Source organism: Bubalus bubalis, chromosome 10, assembly GCF_019923935.1.
Source record: "Bubalus bubalis isolate 160015118507 breed Murrah chromosome 10, NDDB_SH_1, whole genome shotgun sequence".
NCBI lineage: Eukaryota > Metazoa > Chordata > Mammalia > Artiodactyla > Bovidae > Bubalus > Bubalus bubalis.
The window spans coordinates 11,728-36,548 of NC_059166.1; the positions used below are offsets into that span (position 1 = coordinate 11,728).

General features: G+C 42.2%; 2 protein-coding genes across 3 annotated transcripts; one reads left to right on the forward strand and one right to left on the reverse strand.

Moving 5' to 3' along the window:
• Positions 1 to 1,010: 1,010 nt before the first annotated feature.
• Positions 1,011 to 7,102, forward strand: PDCD2 (programmed cell death 2). Of its 2 annotated transcripts, none has more exons than XM_044923957.2 (6): positions 1,011 to 1,383; positions 1,930 to 2,172; positions 2,535 to 2,666; positions 3,962 to 4,065; positions 5,428 to 5,541; positions 6,152 to 6,737. In XM_044923957.2, exons 1-6 carry the CDS (start codon positions 1,101 to 1,103, stop codon positions 6,356 to 6,358), a joined length of 1,083 nt encoding a protein of 360 aa, XP_044779892.2. In that variant the 5' UTR covers positions 1,011 to 1,100; the 3' UTR covers positions 6,359 to 6,737. The 2 variants fall into 2 exon arrangements, with proteins under 2 accessions (XP_044779892.2, XP_025150026.3); XM_025294241.3 differs by lacking the exon at positions 6,152 to 6,737 and adding an exon at positions 6,750 to 7,102 and having other exon boundaries at positions 1,015 to 1,383.
• A 4,473-nt stretch (positions 7,103 to 11,575) lies between these two features.
• Positions 11,576 to 24,593, reverse strand: LOC102395512 (TATA-box binding protein). Its single transcript, XM_006076030.3, has 8 exons — positions 24,415 to 24,593; positions 21,076 to 21,289; positions 18,934 to 19,307; positions 16,825 to 16,912; positions 15,362 to 15,453; positions 14,523 to 14,690; positions 12,930 to 13,024; positions 11,576 to 12,246 (listed from the first exon to the last, which is right to left on the reverse strand). The coding sequence occupies exons 2-8, from the start codon at positions 21,127 to 21,129 to the stop codon at positions 12,167 to 12,169; spliced, it is 951 nt and encodes a 316-aa protein (XP_006076092.1). The 5' UTR covers positions 21,130 to 21,289; positions 24,415 to 24,593; the 3' UTR covers positions 11,576 to 12,166.
• Positions 24,594 to 24,821: the final 228 nt, after the last annotated feature.

Below are 24,821 nucleotides of genomic sequence, written 5' to 3' on the forward strand. Positions count from 1 at the left end.
TGCATGAAATGTTCCCTTGGTATCTCTAATTTTCCTGAAGAGATCTCTAGTCTTTCATGGACCTAACATTCCAGGTTCCTAGGTAATATTGGGAAAGGAGTATGTCAAGGCTGTATATTGTCACCATAAGAAGAACTACAGAGCTTCTTGGTGAAAGACTACATTGAAAAAGTTGGCTTAAAAGTCAACATTCAGAAAACTAAGATCATGGCATCCAGTCCCATCACTTCATGGCAAATAGATGGGGAAACAGTGGAAACAGTGACAGACTTCATTTGGGGGGGGGGGGGCTCTAAAATCACTGCAGATGGTGACTGCAGCCATGAAATTCAAAGACGTTTGCTCCTTGGAAGAAAATCTATGAACAACCTAGACAGCATATTAAAAAGCAGAGACATTACTTTGCCAACAAAGGTCCATCTAGTCAAAGATACGGTTTTTCCAGTAGTCATGTATGGAGGTGAGAATCGGACTATAAAGAAAGCTGAGCGCCAAAGAATTGATGCTTTTGAACTGTGGTGTTGGAGAAGACTCTTGAGAGTCCCTTGGACTGCAAGATCAAACCAGTCAATCCTTTAGGAAAACATTCCCTTTAGGAAATCAGTCCTGAATATTCATTGGCAGGACTGATGCTGAAGTGACGCTCCAATACTCTGGCCACCTGATGCGAAGAACTGACTCATTGTTAAAAACCCTAATGCTGGGAAAGATTAAAGGCAGGAGGAGAATGGGACGACAGAGGATGAGATGATTGGATGGCATCACCAACTCGATGGACATGAGTTTGAGCAATCTCCGGGAGTTGGTGATGGACAGGGAAGCCTGGCGTGCTGCAGTCCATGGGGTCGCAAGGAGTCGAACCCGACTGAGCCACTGAACTGAACTTAACAAAGGACCTGACCTTTTCTGTTCAGCCCCAGGCAAGGACCGGAAACCGGGAATAAGTGAGCCCGCCCAATCCGGTCCCCCCGTGTCCCCGCCCCCTCTGCGCTGTCGTCCAATCACGTCTGGCCCGCCGTCCTCACTTCCGGCGCCGACTTCCGGCGGCGGTGGCGGCGGTGGCGGCGGATCCGTGGAACGAGTAGCCTACACCCCACGCCATGGCGTCTCAAAGCGCTGGGCCGGCGGAGCTGGGCTTCGTGGAGCCGGCGCCGTCGTGGCGGCTGCGCAGCGAGCAGTTCCCAAGCAAGGTGGGCGGCCGGCCGGCGTGGTTGAGTGCGGCCGGGCTGCCCGGGCCCCCGGAGCTGGCCTGCCCGCTGTGTGGCCGCCCGATGGCCTTCCTGCTGCAGGTGTACGCGCCGCTGCCGGGCCGCGCCGACGCTTTCCACCGCTGTCTCTTCCTCTTCTGCTGCCGGACGCCGCCATGCTGCTGCGGCCTGCGCGGTGAGCGGCTGCGGCCTCTGCTCCGGGTTGGGTCCCGGAAGCCGCCCGGCCTCCCCCGTACCCCGCCGGCCTCTCCCACCCGGCACCCTGCCGGCTTCTCCCCTCAGGAAACCGCCCGGGTTCCCCCGTACCCCGCCGGCCTCTCCCCCCCGGAACCCCCGAGCACTTGCAGGGGTCGGGGCGTCCCGCGTGCTCGCCCACTCCTAGCCGCCAGCCTTCTGGTTAGTTAGTAGGTAATAGGTGTGGTAGGTTACTTTCAGGTACTAGAAATTGTCACTTTTTTCTGTAGTCTGACTTTACCTATTATCCTTGTTAATTTGAATAAACTGTAAGGGCGTATTTAGTTGTGTGAACTGTAAAAGTTTCTCGTTCTTTTCTCTGTTTCCAAAAAATAAGCTCTTTGCACGGGAAAACTGTCTTCAGTTTTTCTTTTTAAAAAAATGAATGTTTTTTTTTTTTTCAGTCCAGTGTGAAGGCTCAAATACTTGAATTGCTATATTGTTTTATTTAAATCATTCATTAACGGTTCTCCTTTTCTCCCCTTAGTTTTCAGAAATCAGCTCCCCAGGCAAAATAACTTCTACTCCTACGAGCCACCTTCTGAGGATCCTCCGTCAGAGACAGGAGAGTCTGTATATCTCCACCTCAAGTCTGGTGCACATCTCTGCAGAGTTTGTGGCTGTTCAGGCCCCAAAAGATGCTCCAGATGTCACAAGGCACATTACTGCAGTAAGGAGCATCAGAGTCTGGACTGGAGATTAGGACATAAGCAGGCTTGTGCACAGACAGGTCAGTCAATTCTTTTTTAATTTTTAAATATCAGCTCAGTTTCCTGGTGTCTGTAGGCCAAATCTTTCATTTTGAGGATAAAGGTTAACATTAGAAAAGGTGTAATAATTTTCAGAGTTTTGGTTAACTAGTGACATAAACACCTTTATGAAGAAGGAGCTGTGAGTTCTCACCCACTCACATCCCAACCATGCTTTTATATAGTCATTTAATGTATGAACCATAATCTAAAATGGTGGAGCTACATATGTTAGTTTCTAAGGAATACTGTTTATGACATGGAATACATTTCAGAAAAAGGAAATTATTTGATTCTCAAAACTAAATGATCACTAATGATGCTAGTTACCTTTTTGTTTCAGATAATTTGGACAATACAGTTCCAGATCACAACTTCCTTTTTCCAGAATTTGAAATTGTAATAGAAACAGAAGATGAGATTATGCCTGAAGTTGTGGAAAGAGATGATGAATCAGAGATTATAGGAACCATGGGTAAGGAATCTGTTTCAAAACTCATTTGTTAAGTGAGTGAATATAATACTTGAAAGAAAAGGCTCAATCTGCTGAGAAGAGAAGCACTGAGCAACTCACTTGGGAGGCTTCAACCTGTACTTTTCACATACTGTCTCATTTGAAGATATCCTTTCTGTGCTCCTCTCATTGGCATATACAACGTATATTTTGATTCCTGTGAAGTGTCGCAGGGTGTATCCAGGTGGTCAGTTGGGTGGGGCTTCACAAGATGCTGGAAACTTGGAAAGTTTATCTGGTTCAAAGATTTGTTTCTCAAATTGAGATGGTGTACATGAGAGTGCCTTGCAGTGTTTGGTGGGTGGCAGGCGCCCTCTTACCTAGCAAGTTTAAGATCCATGATTCTGTCAGTTACTTCACGGTGGTCACGTGCTAGAGCAGTGCCTGTGCTGAGACTCAGGAGGAGCCAGCATTTCTCCAACACATACTCTGTTGTACAGCACGTACCATGGGCCTTCTGTGCATGACCTCACTGAGATTTTCGCATCAGAACAATACATGGAAAACAGTACCTCATTTTGCAGTGAGGAATTTGAGGTTCTGGGTATAACTTGTTTGGGCATATAACTGACCAAAGTTAAGTTTCAGAACTGGAGTTTGAGCTTACACCTTACTGACTTTAGAACTTGATCTCTTAAGCACCACAGAATGTAGATTTTTAGATTCTAAATTAAATTTTACATTAGAATGTCAGCTTACTGGCTTATAGTTCACATTCAGGATATCAGAAATACCCTCTGAGTTACAAAGACTCTTGGCTGTTCAGGACAGGGTGATTCATTTAGCTGGGATTCCAGAGGTGAGAGTGAAAGTGTGAGCTGACAGGTCCAGTGAGCCTGTGATGACTGAATGAGTGTACCAGTTGGGAAAGGAGAGATGGGGCAGAAAGAAACTGGAAATAAGAGTTCAGACAAGTGAAGGACAGTAGGAATTAGAAGGGCCCATGGTTTGGGAGTATCCTTTTCAGTCCTGAGCCTGGGACTTGGGGTCTATTCTTAATTTGAAGGTTTAAGGAGAAGCTCTTTAAAGAAACAGCAGAATAACGCTGCTTCATGGACTACCTGGAAAGTCAGGTAGTCTTAAAGCACAGATGTTAATGAACCAAAACAGGGCAAGCCTGTGAAAACATCAGGCCTTCACTGTCTGATTTAACACTAAGTTGGTTGTTTAAAAACGGGCTTTCCTCTGCATGTGTTTATTGTCAAGACATGTGGGTTATTCCTGTTGCCATAATAGTAATGTTGATGATTTTTCAGGTGAAGCACATATGGAAGAATTGGAATCCATGGCAAAACATGAATCTAAGGAAGATAGAATTTTCCAGAAGTTTAAAACTAAAATATCCCTTGAACCAGAACAGGTAAAATGGAACTCATATAGCTCCTTCTGCTGTTCAAGTGGTGTAGGGGTGTGAATCTTGAGTTGGGAATTCCCTGGTGGTCCGGTGGTTAGGACTTCGCACTCCCACTATTGGGGGCCCAGGTTCGATCCCTGGTGGGGGGACTAAGATCCCAAAAACCCCCACCCCACCCCACCCCTGCACCAGGGAAAAAAAAACACACCTGTGTAGAAGTAACTCTAATACAGTTAGTCTCTTGTCTGTAGGATTCCTTCACACAAGTGGTCCATATGGAAAGCTGTTTGTAGTGCTGATCCTTTTAATAGTTATGGAAAGACTAAAGGTTACATTCTGTATCATATAGTCGTTTTCCAAAACCATCAGCAGAGATTAACATCTTTTGTTGCCTGTAACACATGGAGTTTAGACACTAATGGCAAGACAGGAAATTTTGGCCCATTTTTCCAACAGGGACCTTTGACTTATAAAAATTAACCTGACACATTAGTAGAGAAATCACTGACTTTGTGAAAAGAATAATGGGTTTTCGTGATGTGAGGATTCCTGGCTCCTTGAGTTATATTTTGGCCTTCTGATGTAGTTGTAGTTGTATCTACAGTATAGGGAGAAGAAAAAAGTGGTTTTGAGGATCAAGGTAGATTATAGACTTACAGTAAGTGTTCAGCAACTGTTTTCCCTTTGCCTGGTTTCTTCCATTAACTTTATTCCCTTAATTTCCCTCACCATAAATATAAACCACTAAAGACTTTGCAAAATTCCCATAAGTCAGTCACTAGAGCAAATAAATACTTAGGAGCTTATAGGAAGAATAGGTCTAGGTCCTAAATATTGAGAAGGTGGTTTTTAGCAATGTATATTTCTTTTTTAACAAGAAACATCTAGGAAAATCACTCAGTTGTTACATAACATTTTATTATAGTGAAATTTACTTCTGTTGTATTTAAAACAGTGTGTCTCACTTGGTATTTGTTCATTTCAAAATTGGCAACTAAGGTTCCTTATCTGTGTGAAGTCCGCAGACACTGGGCTGCATTTTATATTCAAAACCTGGTAATGGGAAAAGAGAATTATTGTTAGTCTCTTCACAAAATAGCCATAGAATTCAGAATCTAACCGTATTGTCATCTAAGAAAAATACTTGTGATGACCTGCATCAGATGAGCGGAAAGCGTCACTTTGACGATACTGAGGCAGGCATTAAGGGTGCTGTGTGTATGTGCCGGGGAGTCGGGGAGAGGCAGACAGGAAACCGGTTTTCAGATGAGCGTTTCATCAATTGTCCGAGTATGTACAAAGTTTCTCGAGATGATCCTCAGGTAACATGGGATGTTGGTGATTTAAACTGATCTTAACTGATTTTAGATTCTCAGATACGGCAGAGGGATTGCCCCGCTCTGGATCTCCGGTGAAAATATCCCTCAAGAAAAGGATATTCCAGATTGCCCCTGTGGTGCTAAGAGATTATTTGAATTCCAGGTAGGAGCTTGAAAAGGAATATTTTAGTATATATTTACCCTATTAAATATTAAAAAAACTTTGCCAAAGTAATCTATTTGCAGGAGGTCCTGTGGGCGCTGTGTGTGGAAGGTGGCCTTTAAGGACAATTAGTAGGCTCTGCCCCACCTTACAGTATGTTCCAAGGAGGGAATTATCCTCTACTGGTTAATCTGGAAGTTACTTGTGCCTCTAATTTGCTTGCTTTTTCTGAGACTTATCAGTCTACTAGTTTATAGACGCTATTGACTGGCTTCCGCAGTAGTGAGGGTTTAAACGTCACTTATGCCACCTGGACCACCCCCTGCTTCCCAGTGTGGTTATAAGCATGATTTTTAGTGCCTCTGTTGTTACCTTTATAATTTAAAATAATATAGCTTCAGTCTTTGTGAGAGGAGTATTTTAGAACCCTTGCTGTTTAGTCTTAGTTTGTGGATTTGTTAGAACAAATGAATGTAATGATTAAGATAAGATTTGTCTTGCCAAAAAGAGATTATTAGCATCAGGATCCATTTGGGTTGGGTGGAAACTACTCTTGAATTGTCGATTCACTAACATTATAAAGTCATAGTTGTTTCTTAACGGTTGAAAGGGTAATTTGAGGACTGACCCAAAACGGACTGGCGCTCGGCACCTGACGCCTGCGACGAGCTCGTGCACAGCAGTCTGGTGGCGGTGGTGGCAGAGCGCTGCCTCGGACTCATCCCAGGCCAGGCCCTCAGGCCCCTTTCTGGTCCAAACAAACACATCGATAGACTGCCTTTCTGTGTTCCACAGTAGTGTTTCTTCAGAGTCATAGCAACGGCATCTTCCATTCAGGTTGTAAACAGCACAAAATAAAAGTTGCCCAAATAGAAGCCTCTGCCCTGTTTTTGTGGCGTTATTATTAATAAAAAATAATTAGCTTAACAGCCAGGTTAAACACATCAGCCGATCTTATACTTGGGAACTTCTTTCTCAGATAAAAGGACACCAGATATAAAGAGGGACTTTAAAGAAGCACAGAGCTGCAAAGTATTGTTAGATTGTTAGTAAGTTACCAGTGTAATGTCTGCAACCTTGCTGTAAAATGTGGAGACTGAGAGATCGGGATCCCTACAGTAGCCCTGGCAGGGAAGATCTGGTCTGTTGAAAACTGTGTGTGCTCCTCATCTCCAAGGAGAGCTCTGATTGTGCCATCCTTTTCTCAGGTCATGCCTCAGCTGCTCAACTACCTGAAGGCCGACAGACTGGGCAGGAGTGTCGACTGGGGTGTCCTGGCCATCTTCACCTGTGCTGAAAGCTGTGAACTGGGCATTGGCTACACAGAGGAATTTGTTTGGAAGCAAGATATAACAGATGCAGCCTAAAGACGATGGTGTAAAGCCTTAAAATATTCATAATCTCTTCTACCTTGCAGTTCCATTTCTAGAACTTTATCCTAAGGAAACAGTTGTACCAGAGATACACAAAGATGTTGTTTTAGGCGTTGTTTACATTGTCTGAATGTTAGACAAAAGTGTCCAGTGGCAGGGAATTCAATAAATTCTGGTATATCTATCTAGCAGGAGACTACCATCTTAATGATACAGACCTATATGCAGATGAAGTAAAATAGACAATACCATCTGTATACCATCTCATCTATAAACCGCCTCATCTATAATACTACCCCATCTATAATACCATCTCATCTATAATACCATTATAGATGGTATTCATAGTGTGAAGGTTTTGTAAAAATATACATGTGTATGTGTATCAAAAAATCAGAAAGATACTAGATATGAACTCAACAGTGGAACCAAGAACTTTTTACTTATGTTTAAAATGAATTTCTTACTTTTAAGTTATATTTAAAAAGAACTAAGATCTTTTTACTTATATTTCTTTTTACAATAAAAATGGATTATGTGCCTAATTAAGTCAAACTATCACTCAGCATTTTCCCCCTAAAATTTGCAAAATTCAAGAGAAAAATAGTTGGGTAAAATCCCAAGAGACATGTATAATAATCAGGTGATTGTCACAGGCTCCAGTTTACATAGAAGCTCAGAATGTGAGAAAATTCTGAACCCCACTCACTAATTGGACTTCCCTGGTGGCTCAGACGGTAAAGTGTCTGCCTACAATGTGGGAGACCTGGGTTCGATCCCTGGGCTGGAAAGATCCCCTGGAGAAGGAAATGGCAACCCACTCCAGTACTCTTGCCTGGAAAATCATTCACTAATCACTAATCATTGACTAATTAGTACAATGAATGGGATACCCACTAATTCTGAAAGCAACCGTTAGGTGGATCAGAAAAATCAGATTTGTGATCAGAAGAGCTGACTTGGAAAAGCTCTACCTCAAAACTGACCTTAGTCAGCCAGGGGCACTGCTTACAGACCACAGACTGAAAGGCAAGAGCGACGGTCTTCTCTTTCCATCTGCCTGTCTCAGCACTGCCCAGGTAGCAGGTAGACCCGAGGAATGATTTGGAATCAGCCACTGGAATTTCTCTGGGTTGGGCCCCAGGGACTGTTGGGCCTAAGGGAGGCCCTGAAGAGGCTTTCAAATGAGGGATACTCTGTTTACACAAGTGGTTCCTAAATCAGTGCTAAGGCCCCTTCCCACCCCAAGCAATACACACTTACATTGTGAGAATTCCCAGTTCTCTCAGCAGCAGTGAAGCCTGCCCAGCACCAAGGCAACCCTGAAGAGACACTGCTGCTGGTCACTGCTTGAAGGCCGACAGCTCGTTCTGGTTACGGCCCTGCCGACCCCGAAACGCACTGCTGCCATAAACCCAACTTAGAACGGCATACCATCACTTGCCAACGCCACCGACCTGACTGCGTCACTGCTGCGCGTCAGGACGCCTTGCTCGCTGGGGCGTGTCTGGTGTTGCTGCTGTAGCCGCCGCTCAGTCGTGTCTGACCCTGCAACCCCACGTACTGTAGCCCGCCAGGCCCCTCTGTCCGTGCAATTCTCCAGGTAAGAACATTACAGTGGGCAGCCATCCCCTTCTCCAGGGGATCTCCCCAACCCTAGGCTCAGGCCCAGGTCTCCTGCATTGCTGGCAGATTCCTTACCATCTTGAGCCACCAGGTGTGTGAGTGTGTAATTCATACAAAGATGTGTATATAAGATAGTTACACGTAGCACTATATGCGAAACTGCAGTATGGAATCCCATGGAGAGACTTAAATACAACTTTCAGAGGGAGAGAAGGGCGTTACAGTCCTGAAGCTAGGAGTGCTAAGTCAGCGAGAAACACCCATCGTTAAGGGGACATAGCCTGTGGCTACTGAGAGACAATATGGCAAGAGACACACACTTGGCAGGAAGCTCACTGGAGAACTGATCTCCTGGGACCTTCATAGTCCAAACTGTAACTCAGATGTAAGTTTGCCAAAATAGGACAGCACCCTGACTGCTAAGGACTTTTTAAGTGAATTCACTATGGTCTACTTGGAGACATCCCTGGATGTCTGCATAGACATGCAGGCGTGTGGTAATCGGCCAGGCTACTTTAGGTGTATATTCCTGCCATGGTCTGGAGATGACAGGGGGTTCACAGGGCATTTCCACTTGGACACAGACATCCAAATCACGGCACTGACTTGGCAGCCATGTCCAAAAAAAGCAACTGGTTGAAATAACTGAACAATTTTAAAACTTAGATAAAAAAGGTAACTCAGTTGTCTCTAGAAATGTGAAGACACATTTAAAAACCTTAATGATGACCATGAAATGATTGAGGCAAGACCCAGCAACTGCTCCTGCAGAGGATATCAAACTGCCAAACCATGTGCTCCACTATCCCCCCAACCCTGGGCTTGGCCTGGACACCACCTGACCAGGCAGCTAACCCCGCTGTAGAGAGCAGTGCATCCACCTCCTCATTTCAGGTACCGAGTGCCGGTCTCGTCCTTCAACAATTCAGATTATAGTGCAGAAACGTTTCAGTGCTTTTGATAATCATATTGGTGGCAGTACTCTGTTATTCTAATTCATCATCCCATGTCTTTAAAAATTAAGGGTTCTAAGCATAAAATACATTAATACAGAGCTGATGGGGACACACGTACACCTGTGGCTGATCCATGTTGATGTTTGGCAAAAACCATTATAACATTGTAAAGTTATCCTCCAATTATAATAAATTAAAAAATACAGAGCTGACTAAAAGCCCTGCAGTCTGGATTGGATGTATTAATATGAACTTAATGAGGCATTTTTATCTTGAGAAATTTTAAAGGGAAAGCAAGCACTTATCCTGCTATGTGAAGTATATCATCACTATAAAAAAATTTTCCAACAAAAAATGAAAAAGTGATTAAAATTTCATCTTCTACAACCTAATGAATTAACGGATCAATGAGAAGGAGACAATCAGACATTCAATTCCTAAAACCACTACTTACAGTCTCTATAAAGGGATCAAGCCTTCAGATCAGCCACCGGAAACAGAAGAGGGTGTGCTGACTGCACCCTCTGGAGTTTGCCAACAGCAAGACAGACTAAGAAACCACCAGCCAAACAAGCCTGTAAATTTCCTTAAGTGAGATGGGGAACTTCAGGAATAAAACAGACATAAAAACATACCAATTTATTAAAATGGAAGACTAATCGATATTGGTGTTTGGTAATTACTGTAAAAGGATAATGGTTATGGGGGTGTGTGTCTGGACTGGACCATAAGAAGGAGCTTCTGGGATGGCTCGCAAGGTTCTGGCTGGTGGCTGCTGGGGTGTCTGCCTCTGAATAATATGTGAAACGTGTGTTGGGTTTCCTGTGTGTGCTGCATTTTACAACTGTAAGTTGTAACGTAAGTTCAGGCAAGTGATTGGAAATAGATAAATATATCAACAATAATTTTAAAGTATTCTGAAAAATACCATTAATAAGAAACTATAAAATACTTAGGAATTAACTTCTATGAAATGTAAAAGCCCTAAATAAATAAAATTATGAAACTTTACTGAAGAACCTAAGAGAAGACCTACACGTGAGGAGACAATTCTTTCTTGGATAGAAGGAGATACTACTGGAATGATGTCTTTCGGATGAATTCATAGATTACTGACATCGCTAATGACTTCTTCTGGACTATAATCTGGTATGGATCTACTAAAACCTAGGACGTATAACTTCTTTAATACAGTGACTCCTAGGAGTGTTGTTACAGAAACACCTGTACTCCTCACAAGTACACAAAAGGACGTTCCCTGCTGCGCTGTTTATAATAGTGAAACACCGCAGATAACGTAAATGATAACGTAATTCAGGAGATGGTTAAATACATTAAGGTATGTAAGGGATGATATGACACCACTGAGTTCCATGTCATGGAAGTATGTCTGTCATGCAAATATGTGTATGATACACTGACTACAAAATGGAGCCATAAAATCAACATATGCTTTACTGTATTCTCCAAATATGGAGAAAAGCACCCCCAAGGGAAAGAATCTGAACAGAAGAGAGCTGAGGAAACACCAGGGAAAACAGAAGGAAGAGGAAGGAAGAAACTTACCTTTCTGATTATATACCTCTGAGCTGTCTGAAAAACAATTTTTACAATTAAAAAGAAAATCACACACATCACATATGATGAAACCCCAAAACTTATACATGTTAACCTGAAATTCATGAGCACAAGACACCCATCTGTTAGTCTGTTGGACTACCCCAGTTCTAACCATGAAGGCCTTTGGCTTAGAAGCCATGTTTGCCACTTACCTGCTCTGTAACCTGGGGTGGGACCTACCTTGCCTGCCTCGTGTAAAAGCAACAAAACCTGATTACAGGTTTTGTGAGAATTAAGGTATGTGGGAAATAGAAGGTGCTCAGTATATGGGATGTAATAAACACGTTTTGTGAGCAACTGTACATTTTCACAGTTCTGCCATTTTCATTGCGCCAATGAAATGTTGATTGAAGCAAGCAAGCAAACACACTAAAATGGTTTCAGGCATTATATCTAAAATACAATTTTTTAACAGTATGATCACATGAATCTTACAAAGTTTCATTTACAACATCAATCTAAGACTTTTATAAACAGCATTTATTGTACAGAGTACTCTGAAGGAAGAAAAATATGTACAGCCATTTGTTTTCATTAATACATTTCTATTCTGTCCTGCAATACTGAAAAGGCGGAATGTGTCTGGCACAAAAATAACCCTCAGGAGTTACAAATTAGAAAACAACACTTTTTAAAAAAGAGTTTTACTTTTCTGGTAGAAATATAAAAACTGTGGTTTATGGGGAAGAAATTAAACAAAGTCCAATCAATTGTTGAGGTGGCTTTAACACTTAGTTTTGTCCCTTAAACCAACTTGTCAACAGCAGTAAGTGTTTAAAATCTAAATATAAATAACAGGCAGCACTGCCCGTGTAGCAGCACAGTTTGAGCCACTTACAGTGACGCTCCGGTGTTCTCTGTGCAGAAACAACACCCCTTCCGGCACCCCATGGGGGTACGCGTGGAAGAAAGCTTCACCTGGTGCCGCACCCTACAACCAGACGCCCATCCTCTACCACGTGGGGCCGTCCACAACACCACTGAGTGTACAAAAACTGATTGGTTTAAAAAAAAAGGGGGGGTGAGGGAGGCAGGAGAACACAGCAGCCATTACGTTGTCTTCCTGAAACCCTTCAGAATAGGGTAGATGTTCTCAAAGGCTTCATAAATTTCTGCTCTGACTTTAGCACCTACGAAGACAAGTGGAGTAGAAAAGTCTTAAATGGCATTTCTTCACAAAACCACAAAAGCATAATTCTCTCCATATCCAGTAAGACAGATGCAGGGATTAAAACATTAACAATGGAATCCCTTGTCAAAATCATATTTTTGTTTTTAAAGTGGTATTTTCTTAATTTGGCTTTAAAAAAAAAATTACCAAAGCAACAACACAGATGACGCCACCTTCCATGCCTACAGTCTGCCCATGTGACAGCTGTTGGTCTCTGCAAAAGGGCAGAGCCCAGCAGGGCAGCGGTTGAGAGTGATGGAGTCTTACTCTCTCAACTGCCGCTTTCAACCAAGCTCTTTTGAATCTTCCTTTGTTGAGGCAGAATGATAATGCTGAGGAAAACCAAAGTTTTAGACAATGGTACCCAACTTAAAACACCATCTATTATGCAATGTAATGCTCACCTCCACCCCTCCCCGCCAAGGTGATGCTTCAATCAGCAAGTCTGTGATCTGACTTTCCTCAGCTCACCACCTCTGGTGGATGTTTCCCATCAGTGTTGGGGAAGAGAGAAAAGGGGCAAAGCTCCTCTGCAAGTCACTAGTTAACTGTCCCAACACTGTGATATTTCTTCTAAGTACTGAGAAAATGCCATTCTCGACCCTTTCAAAACTTCAACCACTACTTTCTGTTACAACTTACCTGTTAATACAACTTTTCCAGAAACAAAAATAAGGAGAACAATTCTCGGTTTGATCATTCTGTAGATTAAACCAGGAAATAACTCTGGCTCATAACTAGAAGGAAAATAGCAAAAACAGTTTAAATTAACAGCTGGTCATGCCTTTAGAAAAAATGAGGACCAGAACAAGGGAAAGCACTGGGTTAGCCACAGAATAATGAGGTGAAGCCCAGCTCTGCAGCCAGTGAGGCTGACCTGTCACCAGCACCTGAAGACCAACTAACTCTGTTTCTAATGAATCTGGATTTCCTGACATAAGAACAAGAGTTTTATAAATATGTTCCATAGTCTCTGATCTTTATCAAGTTTCATTCTGGACAAGTTTATATCAACTTAAAAGAGCCCAGTAATTATCCATCTATAAGATCTGCCAGTCACACAGTTTATTTTCTAATCATTCACATCTCATCTCCTTAAAGTGAAGTATCTTCTAGCTGCTACGCTTGCTCAGGCAATTTAACCAAAGTGACAGCAAAGAGACTGGTTGGAGACTGAACCTTGCCCCGTGTTATCTGACTAAATGCACTATTGGTATGCTGCTGCTGCTGCTAAGTTGCTCAGTCGTGTCCGACTCTGTGCGACCCCATGGACTGCAGCCTACCAGGCTCCTCCGTCCATGTGATTTTCCAGGCAAGAGGACTGGAGTGGGGTGCCAGTTATCTGACTAAATGCACTATTGGTGTAGTTTTGTTCTAGTAATCTCACTTTTTCAGATTGAAAATAGGATGTATGACAGCGTTTAAGTTACTGGAAAATTCAAGGCAGGCTTCTCTGGGGAAGGGAGATGCTGGGATGGATACATGAAATGCCAGTGGGAGTTTCTTAGGTAAAAAGTAACAAAAGAGTGTGCCAGGGATAAAAGTGGGACGTGCAAGGGTCCTGGTGCAAGAGGGGCATGATAAGCCGTGGGCCTGCTGTGAGCAGAAAAGCTGTGAGAGGTGATCAGGGACCACCTGCCTTTGAAGTCTTCTTCAGGAAGGAGAACAAAAGACTCAAACAACTGGGGGAAAAATTGATACAAGAGGTTGTGGGTTTTATTTATTCATTTAAAATTATTTATTGAGCAATAAAATGATGAAACATACAGAAGGGAATCAATTTCATGCCAGTAAAGGGGAGTTCTGGGTGTCACTGAGTTAGAAGATAGAGAGGTAGGAGGCTGGTGAGAATAGTAGGTATTACCAAAGAAATCAGGAAGACACTTCAACAATAAATATACCTATCAGTATATCATTTGTTCTTACATACTAATTATTCATTGGGAAAGACTCTGATGCTGGGAGGGATTGGGGGCAGGAAGAAAAGGGGACGACAGAGGATGAGATGGCTGGATGGCATCACCCACTCAATGGACATGAGTCTGAGTGAACTCCGGGAGTTGGTGATGGACAGGGAGGCCTGGCGTGCTGCGATTCATGGGGTCGCAAAAAGTCGGACACGACTGAGTGACTGAACTGAACTGAACTAATTATTCTGCTTATCATGAACAATGTTTAAATAGATTATAAATTAAAATTGTTGACAAAAGCAACCACCATGTATTTCAGACTTACCTACTGAACTGTTGGTGGGTAAGCACAAGGCCTTCTAACCTTATAGGGAACTTCACATCACAGCTCCCCACCATGTTCTGAATCTTGAAGTCCAAGAACTTAGCTGGAAAACCCAGTTTCTGTACAACTCTGGCGTATTTTCTTGCTGCTAGTCTAGACTGTTCTTCACTAGGAAAGAAAAAATGAGCTATTCATACTCAAAGTCAGCTAACACAATTATTTAGATGAGAAACTTCCCCACATCCTTGACAGAAAACTGTAGGCCTACCAAATGAATACCTTTCAATTCACCAAATTATTGATAGCCCCAGATTTCATGGATATGAAGTATAATATCAGCATCACCATTATCATTAATATTGCTGTATTTAAGCCCACAAACTGCTACTGAGATAAAAACCAACAAGCGTCATTTTGATAGGAAAATACTGATGAGATTTAAACTCAAAGAATGCATACACTAATTCCTCTTTTATGTCATGTCTTTCTTTATCCATTCCTAGAACTTACTTGTTGGATAAAATATGACTTATGTAACAAAAGCAGTAACATCATTGTTGACAAAAGGCTCTCAAGTGCAGGGTCACGAATGACAGAAGTCTGGCACGCACACATGCTGAGTTATACAGAAATCAGGTTGGAACACACATCCTAAACTAATGCCTATTTTTAAGAAAATGAAGCCACCACTGTCTAAGGTGATGAGAATCAACTACTTTAATACGAAAACAAAAATAACACTGTAATTGTATATAAGTAGTAGCCTAACATCTAGATACCATGACACAGCCATCTCTCTGTAACATGCAGACCAGGACAATGAACTCCTTTGAACCCACCTCTTGGCTCCTGTGCACACCATCTTCCCAGAACTGAATATCAGTGCAGTGGTGCGGGGCTCTCGTATTCTCATGATTACAGCAGCAAAACGCTACAACAGCCGAGACAACAGTTAATGGGTCAGACGCTGACTTCCTTCAGGAGAACTACACAACAACAAGAGCATCCCAAATAACGAGAAGGACCTGGTACTGAGACAGTCACGACACCTGTCGTGTGTTCCCTACAGGACTCCCTTCCATCGCCACGTGGCACACATGCTTTTGCATAGGAAACAAACACGTAAACTGTGACGACAGAGGCAGCTGGGCCGAGATGTGTGTATTCTGTCACGCACACCCCAACAACTGAAGATAAATGGTATTTGCAAAACTTTAACTGTCCATTTTCTGTTCTATTAATGATTTTTTAGGCAAATCAACTTACAAACCTTTCCACCTCCAGAAGGACTATATCAGATTACAAGCGTATCAACACACAGTGAAGTGACCTCCCTGTTCCTGTAGACTTTTTGAAACTGCACTGATATATTGGCATTTATATAAATGCAACGGCCTCTCTAAAAATGTAATATCTGCTACCTAATTACACACAAAAACTTCACATATTTCTAATGAGGATGACTCTGACAAGTTAGATAGCTTTAACAATTTTAATTTAAAATCTACAGTCTGTCTTCCTTCTAATTTTACCACCATGTAAAAACGCTAGCATTTATTCTAGTTTATACAAGTCCCAGGAAATGTCTAATTATTTTGCATTTTCTAAATTCCTTCTATAGTTTTTCACATTTCCTAAATTCCTTTAACCAGTTTTACTGGTTGGATAACTACTATCATTTCATTAGGAAAAAAAATATGTAAAATTATGTATTCAACTTAAAAAAATTATGATAGACAAAAGGTTAATTCTTATAATGCTACACTCATACGGATTTGCCCTATGCATTAGGTTGCTATCTTAAAATCTGAAAATTTGTAGGTATTTTCTTCTTAATCTTTTTATTATATAAAAAAAAAACTTGGCAGTTATACAAAGGTATAAAAATATATTAAACTTCCTTGTACTTATTATCCAACTTTAACAATTACTAGTTTTTGGCTAATCTTGTCTCATTCATATGCCCCTTTCCCAATTCTCCAATTGTATTATTTTGAAGTAAATTCCAAGTAGCCGGGCATTCTATTCTATAGTTTTCAAAACATAAATGGGATCACACTACATATTTTGTTCAGTAACTTTACATGATCCCCTTACAATAAGTATATTAAACTTTATCCTGTGGACTGCTATATTCTTGCACTCTCTTACTTGGCAGTTATTTAACAAAAACGCTACGTATTTTGCTTTAAATTCTTCTTTTGTTGGTGTCGACAAACTTAAACACAACTTATTCTTTTTAATCTAAAGACCTGTGGAAGAAAATTCTGTTATCACTATTATTTGATACAATTGTTCTGACCTTGGGATTATATTCAGCATTTCGGGCACGAAGTGCAATGGTCTTTAGGTCAAGTTTACAACCAAGATTCACTGTAGATACAATATTTCTGTAAGAAATTTGAAAAGAAAACATGATTATTTACTGTTAATTATCTAAAAAACACAATCTTTCCTAATTTTTTAAATTAAACAAATGTTTTAATTGCTGACATTAGGTGTTAACAAGTACCAAACACCACGCCAACATAATACATAGATAACCTCACTTAGTACTTACAATACACTATGAAGTAATAACTATTAGTATTGCGTCTTCAGATGAAGATACTGCTCTGTATATGCATGGCTCCTAACTGAGGTATGACTTTCTCACTTCTTTCAAATTAAGTATCTTGGAGAAACAAAAATTCAATCATCTCTGACAAAGGAAGGAAACCTTTTTCCTCCAATGAACTAACTCTCAGTAGATCAAGAAAACCAAACATCAATATTTATTATGTAGGTCCAATGAACTCTTTTAACTTTCTTTCTCTTCTCCTCTCTTTGAGGGGCCCCCCCACCCTGCCCTCTGCTCCCCCTGATGTCAGGGAGCAACTGGTATTCTGGAGCTGCACCTCCATAACTGTGCTGAGGCGCCTGCGCCCCACAGCATGGCAGGGGGGAGACAAAAACTCCCTTTTACAGCTTTTGGTTTAGTTTGCTCTTTTTCTAGTTGTAATGTTATTGCTTTGAAATATTCCTTATTTTTTAATGTGATCATTTACAGCTATAAATTTCATCCTTAGTACCATATTTGCTGCATCCCAAATATGTTTTGTGCTCCATCAGGCTTCCGTTAAGTCTATCAGGCTTCTCTGCCCATGGAATTTTCCAACCAAGAATACTGAAATGGGTTACATTTCTTACTCCAGAGGATCTTCCTGACCCAGGGATCCAACCACATCTCTTGTGCCTCTTGCATTGGCAGGCAATTCTTTATACTACTAGCCTCACTCGGGAAGCCCTATACAGTACTTTAATTTTCATCTGACTTAACTATTTTCTAACTGCCCCTGTGATCTCTGATCCATTGGCTGTTTAAAAGTATGTTATTTAATTTCCACAGTTCTGTGAATTTTGGGGGATGCTTTGTGGAATACCAGAAATATTAAGGTGCTGGCAAGAAATAAACACCCATCTGAACTGGGTATAAATTACAATTTAAACCAAAGGTGCAAACTGTAATGGGCATAGGAGCCAGGTAACTGTGCAAGACAACAGCATATGGTATTTACAAAGATGAACTAATAAGTGCTTATCTTTCTAAAATCATTAAAATTATTTTGTTTTCTTTAATAGTTTCAGATCAAACAAACACCCAGGGCAAGATTTAGGTCTCTGTGTAACAGTCATGATCCATGATTAAACATTACTTAGTTCTAAAAATGATTAGGAATGACTTGCATGAAAACTGGGTGATGTATTTATTACAAATAACCCTTCATGTGGTTATAAGCTTCCTAATGGCAAAAGCTACATAATTCTTACTGACAGATATGAGGATATCTGTTTTTCAGGGAGGAGCAATTTTCCCTACCTGTCCCCCTACCCCTTTTCTATTATATACAGGACCCACTTCACATAGGTAGAAAAATCCATTTAGGGCAAGAACAGCCATCCTCAGCTTGTGGGAAGGACACAACTCTTCAAAGATTTATATGCAGCCCTTATAATAAACAATGAAGAAAAACAAGAACCACTATGAACGATAATGATTCTGTGACTTTGCAATTAATCTTTCCAAAGACTTATAGTACCACAAGGAAGGGAGACTATATAAGGCTTGATCTGGTTAATCAGCTACAGCGAAATGTCGACAACAATAATGCAATCCAAACTGGACTTCACTGGCCCAAGCATATAAGCACAGCTACCAAATTTCTGAAGATGTTATGAGAGACCTTTACTGGGGTCACTGACTCACTAAGACAGCTTTCCTTCCCTTTCTCAAGTAAGATAAAGCAAGTTTTGATGCATAATCACCATTAATACCACACAAATAAATCAATCCATCTGAGAACAAAGAACAGCAGCGCAGTTGCAGGGGGGTCCCTCCAGGGCAGGGACAGGACACACAAGAAGAACTCACTGCAGCTGCGGCACGATCCCGGAGCTCTCTGAGGCTGGCGTGGCAGGGGTGATGGGGGTCATGGGGGTCATGGGGGAGGGATACAAGGGAGTGGTGCCCGGCAAGGGTGCAGTCGTAAGAGTCTGTGAGTGGAAGAGCTGTGGTGTCTGGCCCGAGGGCCCCTGGGTTGCCTGCTGGGACGTCGACTGCTGGACGGCTGCCACTGCCGCCTGCTGCTGCTGCTGCTGCTGCTGCTGCTGTTGCTGCTGCTGCTGCTGCCGTTGCTGCTCCTCCAGAATAGACAGACTGTTGGTGTTCTGGATAGGCTGTGGAGTCAGTCCTGTGCCGTAAGGCATCATTGGACTAAAGATAGGGATTCCAGGAGTCATGGCACCCTGTGGACAGTTAGAGAACAATGGGTTAGATTGGCTGGTGTCAAATGTCTGCAGAACTCGGCTGGTAGAACTGCAAGTGAGATGTGCAAAGACAGGCACCATCCGAGAACAAATGGGGCTACTAAGCCGTCATCTCACACACATCACTTTCTTCTTCACTGCAGCATAGCAGCATAGTAGGTAAGAGCTTAGGATGTAGAAGTAGACCTAAGTGTGAAATTCAACGAACAACACGGGAGAATTTAGGAAGATGCTTAACCCTTTAGACTCTAGAGAATAATAATGGTCTAAGACTTTGAAAAAATTGAGAATTTCCATTCTTTGAAAGATACCATTAAGAAAATTAAAAATTAAGCCACAGATTAGGAGAAAACATCTACCATACATACATCTGAGAAAGAACTTGTATGCAGAATAAAGAACAATCAAAATGCAATAAATGATGAACAAACAGACCAATAAAAAAATGGGCAAAAGATGTGAAGGACATTTTACAAATGAAGATACAAAAACAGTTAATAAGCAGTTGATAACATGCTCAAGATCGTAAGTCAACAGGAAAACGCTTTTACATTTAGAATCAAGTGAAAACAGAAGTGCTGGTGAGGGTGTGGAGCAACGAGAACTCTCACACGCTGCTGGTAGGACTTGAGAACATGCAGGGTACTTTCTTATAAAGTTAAACACACACTTACACAATGACCCAGCAATCCCATTCCTAAGTATCTACCCAAGAGAAATAAAAACATAGCAGACATGAAGAATATACACATACAGCTGCTGCTGCTGCTAAGTCGCTTCAGTCGTGTCCGACTCTGTGCGACCCCATAGACAGCAGCCCACCAGGCTCCCCCGTCCCTGGGATTCTCCAGGCAAGAACACTGGAGTGGGTTGCCATTTCCTTCTCCAATGCATGAAAGTGAAAAGTGAAAGTGAAGTCGCTCAGTCGTGTCCGACTCTTAGTGATCCCATTGACTGCAGCCTACCAGGCTCCTCCGTCCATGGAAGTTTCCAGGCAAGAGTACTGGCACCTTTATTCATAATTGCTTCAACCTAGAAACAGCCCTAATGTCAGCAACTGGAAAGCAAACTGTGGTACATCCACACAAGAGGGCCACTTGGCAACAAAAAGGAATTTGCTGATATATGCAAACATTATGCTGGGCTAAGATGACAGACACACAAAAAGCACATACTGACTGGTATGATGCCACCTGCACGATATTCTAGCACAGACAAAACTATCTCTACGTCTGGAAAGTGGATCAGCCGTTGCCTGGGCCTAGGGGAGTAACTATAAAGGGGCAGAGAGGGATTCTTAGGCTAACTGAAATGTTTCAGAACTTTCAAAGGTGCATACACTTATCAAAACACACACTTAAAATGGGTATTTTTAAACAGAAGTTATTTAAAAATTTTAAAAGCAGATATGTTATTTGGAAATTTAAACATAAAAAGGAAAAGATAAAGCTAGAAAATAATTAGGTTACTTATGAAATCAAACACTCTATAATCACTCAGACCACTTTCATAAGTGTTTATCAAAAGATTAAGTCTTATAGACAAATATATATTTTAGCTTCCAAACTTCCCAAACATTATCATGCCTATTAAAAATCTGAAGGAAATTATCAATGAAATAAAGAAGACCTAAAAAAACATAAGTCCATTTTCAACAACAGATGAATTAATTCCCTTCCTTCCCTTTTACAGTATCTCTAACAATGCAGGTCCTGTCCTATATGCACCCTCCCTCCAGCTGCATTACCTGAGGGGAGGCCAGGCCCTGGGCATACGGTGGGAGGCTGTTGTTCTGATCCATGACGTTCACCTTCTTGGCAAATCAAAAACCTCTGGACTGGAAATTGCCTCAGCATTCAGTCTTTTCCTAGAGCATCCCCAGCACACTATTCTTGGAGACTTCCTCGGCTCTGTGGGTTATCTTCGTGCACACCAGGAAACAGTGGTGCTGCTTTGAAAAGCTGTGAAGTTTAATGTAAGAATACAGGTAAACTATACAGCCTTATAAATCAGTTTCACGGTTATACAAAAAACAAATTTAAAAACCCAATCAAGCTACTCTGGAATCCATTTCCTTTTCACCTTACAAAGCTGAACTCTTACTCCTTCCATGTTTTTCATGACTGCATGCAAAAGAGTCAACAGGACAAAAATTGTTTTTTTATGTGTTCAATTTATAGTCTTATAATGTTAAATGTTAAGTTTTGAATGTTTACAGCATTCAAAACTTTTGGGAAAAAATATCCAAGGAAAATGAATTCCTAAGGAAACTGTCATATCTGAGTAGAAATATTTATTATGCACTGTATACACGGTACTAAAGTTTTTAAATATTTCATTCAGTTTTCTATCCTCTATAATGTCTCGGGCATTAAGTTTAATAAATTTTGAATTGTATCCAATACACTTTGGCATGATCATTTATTGAGAAACTACCTTAAATAAATAACATACTGTGATAGAAGCTGTACAGACATAAAAATAAGACATCATATTTTTATATATGTAACACTTTACCTCTTCAGAGCACACAAATACCAATATGCCTGTACCTGCTGCTGCTGTCGCTGCTGCTGCTGCTGCTAAGTCGCTTCGGTCGTGTCCGACTCTGTGCGACCCCAGAGACGGCAGCCCACCAGGCTCCCCAGTCCCTGGGATTCTCCAGGCAAGAACACTGGAGTAGGTTGCCATTTCCTTCTCCAATGCATAAAAGTGAAAAGTGAAAATGAAGTCACTCAGTCATGTCCAGCTCTTAGCGACCCCATGGACTGCAGCCTACCAGGCTCCTCCATCCATGGGATTTTCCAGGCAAGGGTACTGGAGTGGGGTGCCATTGCCTTCTCCAATGCCCGTACCTGGCTTTCCTTAAATCATCTCTTTACTGGCTACACATTTGAAATTACTTTTAGGTTAAAGAACTGAGTGACTAATGAAAGACCTTTTATTCAGTTTAGTTCATATGGACTCCTGTACTCAAGGTTGCTATGAGAACCGACTGATTCAAACAGGACTGATTAATACCTTAAGAACTGCATCCAGTTATAACACAGTAAGCACAGGATAAATGTCAGCTATTACTATTAGATTTCAGTTTAAATGTTACCCATCTAGTAAGGTTTTCTCACACAGAACATATAGATCTTAAAGTTACAAATTATATGTCAAAGATGCGCATGTACCTCAAGCTCGTACTTGTATAAAAAAGCACTCAGAACCTGGCAGTGATTCTGAAAGGACAAAGGACTCCGAAGACTATATATCCTACATACCCATCAGGGGAAAGCAGACCAAACACTGAGAAAGCTGCTTCCGAAAACAGACATGTAAGAAAATTATGCTCTTTTGGACACTGTTAATCTATTACAACAACAGAGTGCTGCAAATATAAAAATTAAGAGGATATATATATATAGTCCCTGGCATCAAAGAGTTCAATTCGTATAGGATATGCAAATAATCACTGCAAAACCTCAGTGCTATAATAGCGGACACACACTATGCTAAGCCCCTTGAGTGAAGAAACCAGGAATATATGTCCTTGTAATCTCTATACTTAGTACAGTGTCTGACATATAACATGTTGATGATGAATGAATGTATGCTTTTGTTTAGTAGCTAGGTCATGTCTGACTCTTTTGCAACCACATGGACTATATAGTCCACCAAGCTTCTCTGCCCGTGGGATCTTCCAGGCAAGAATACTGGACTGGGTTGCCACTTCCTTCTCCAGAGGATCTTCCCAACCCAGGGATCGAACTGGTGTCTCCTGCAACTGCAGGTGGATTCCTTACTACTGAGCCACCCGGGAGGCCCCAAATGAATGCATACATGCTAGAGAAAAGAAGGCAATGTGAACTGTCAAGGGTTCAGAAGAGTGTGTTTATAAAGCAAGGACCGTCTAACTCGGTTCTAGCAAGGTGAGTAGGAATTTACACTCAGCATTTCAGGCAGAAGAAAGGTTAAGCACAAAGAGACAAAAATTGAAACAGCATGCAAGCAACAAACCAAGCATGACTGCATGGACTGTTCCTGCAGGGGATGAGACAGCAAATGTATATTACATAAGCAATACAAGCAGTGACAAGGTTTTGAAGTGCACCATGAGTAGATCTACTGTAGCGAGAGTATGAATGAACTCTAAGAGACAAAACTGGAGGCTGGAAGTTCAGTTTAAGAGTCACTGCTATGGTTGAGGCAAGAGACAATGAGGGCAGGATTGAAACCACTCATTTATACGAACAGATTGATCCAGAAACTGGTGGCTCCTGACCCCGTTCTGCAAACTAAGTCTAGAGAAAAAATCTGAGGAAGTAGTTGAGGCCTAATGTTATCACTGTTTAGAGCTCATCTCTAACTCGAAGTGATGGTACTGACCATCTTTCCTCCCGTGTCCTTAAAACCGCACAGTTATTACTGCACTAATTTATCCTCAGAAAAGAGTCGTTTGCAGCATCTCCTCATCTTTTGGTAACTGACGCGTCAAATTTGATATTTTGGGGAGATAATCACTGATAAGGGAAAAGAATCAATAAATTCTGCGTAGTCTCCTCGTGTCTGCGTACCTCAATCAAGAATAATCTTTTCAGAGACGCCTACCTAGAGTATTACATGCAAAAACCACACCGTCCAGGGCCTAGACAAGGACACCTTTGTATTTGTGTACTATGCCCCAACGTGCCTGAAGTCTCCGGCCTCTGACAAAACGTTAAAAAGTCTCAGGCGCAACTTTATTATAAAACTACCCCTGTTGGTAGCAAGACAGGTGGGCACAGGCCAGGGTGAATATACCTTTCAATAAAGAGAATTAAGGGATGGCAGAGTTCTGGATGAGCGGAACTGTGCTGCCTCAGGCCCCACCAGCACCCGGCGCCAGCGCTCGTACAGGGAAGCTGCTCTCGAACCACCGCTGAGGGCGCCGGGCGGGAGCCACGGCCGGGACAGGCCGAAGGGGCGGCAGCGCGAGCCAGAGGAACGGCCCCCGCGGTCTCCGGATCCATTCCGCGCCCCTCCGCTCCACCACCCCCAGGGAGTCGTTGCAGTGACCGCTCTGCAGTAATTCTCAGAGAGAAGCTAACAGGGTGGTTACCTGGAGTCACTGCAGAGACGACTACCGGTCGGAGAAAACGAAGTTCAGCACCCAGCGGCCCAGGCGCCCGCCACGGCGACCCTTCCCGATCCCACAGGACTCCGGGCGCGCGTTGATAACGTCACTTCCGCCAGTTCCACCTCGGCTTTAGCTAGCTGCCCGCGGGGGGCGCCGGCCGTGTAAGTGTGAGCGCCGTGTGACTTCCTCTGACTCCCTTGGATACTCGACTTTAGAGAAACAAGAGGCGGGGCGGAGCGCTTCTGGCTTCCGGGAGAAGCCACCCTACCAAAATATGTTGATTGGTCGCTGCTGGATGTAGACAAGATATTGATTTTTAAATATTGACTGTTTAAACTAGCGGTGTGATGTTGAGCAAGTTACCAGACCGCTCCATCTCAGTTTCTTCA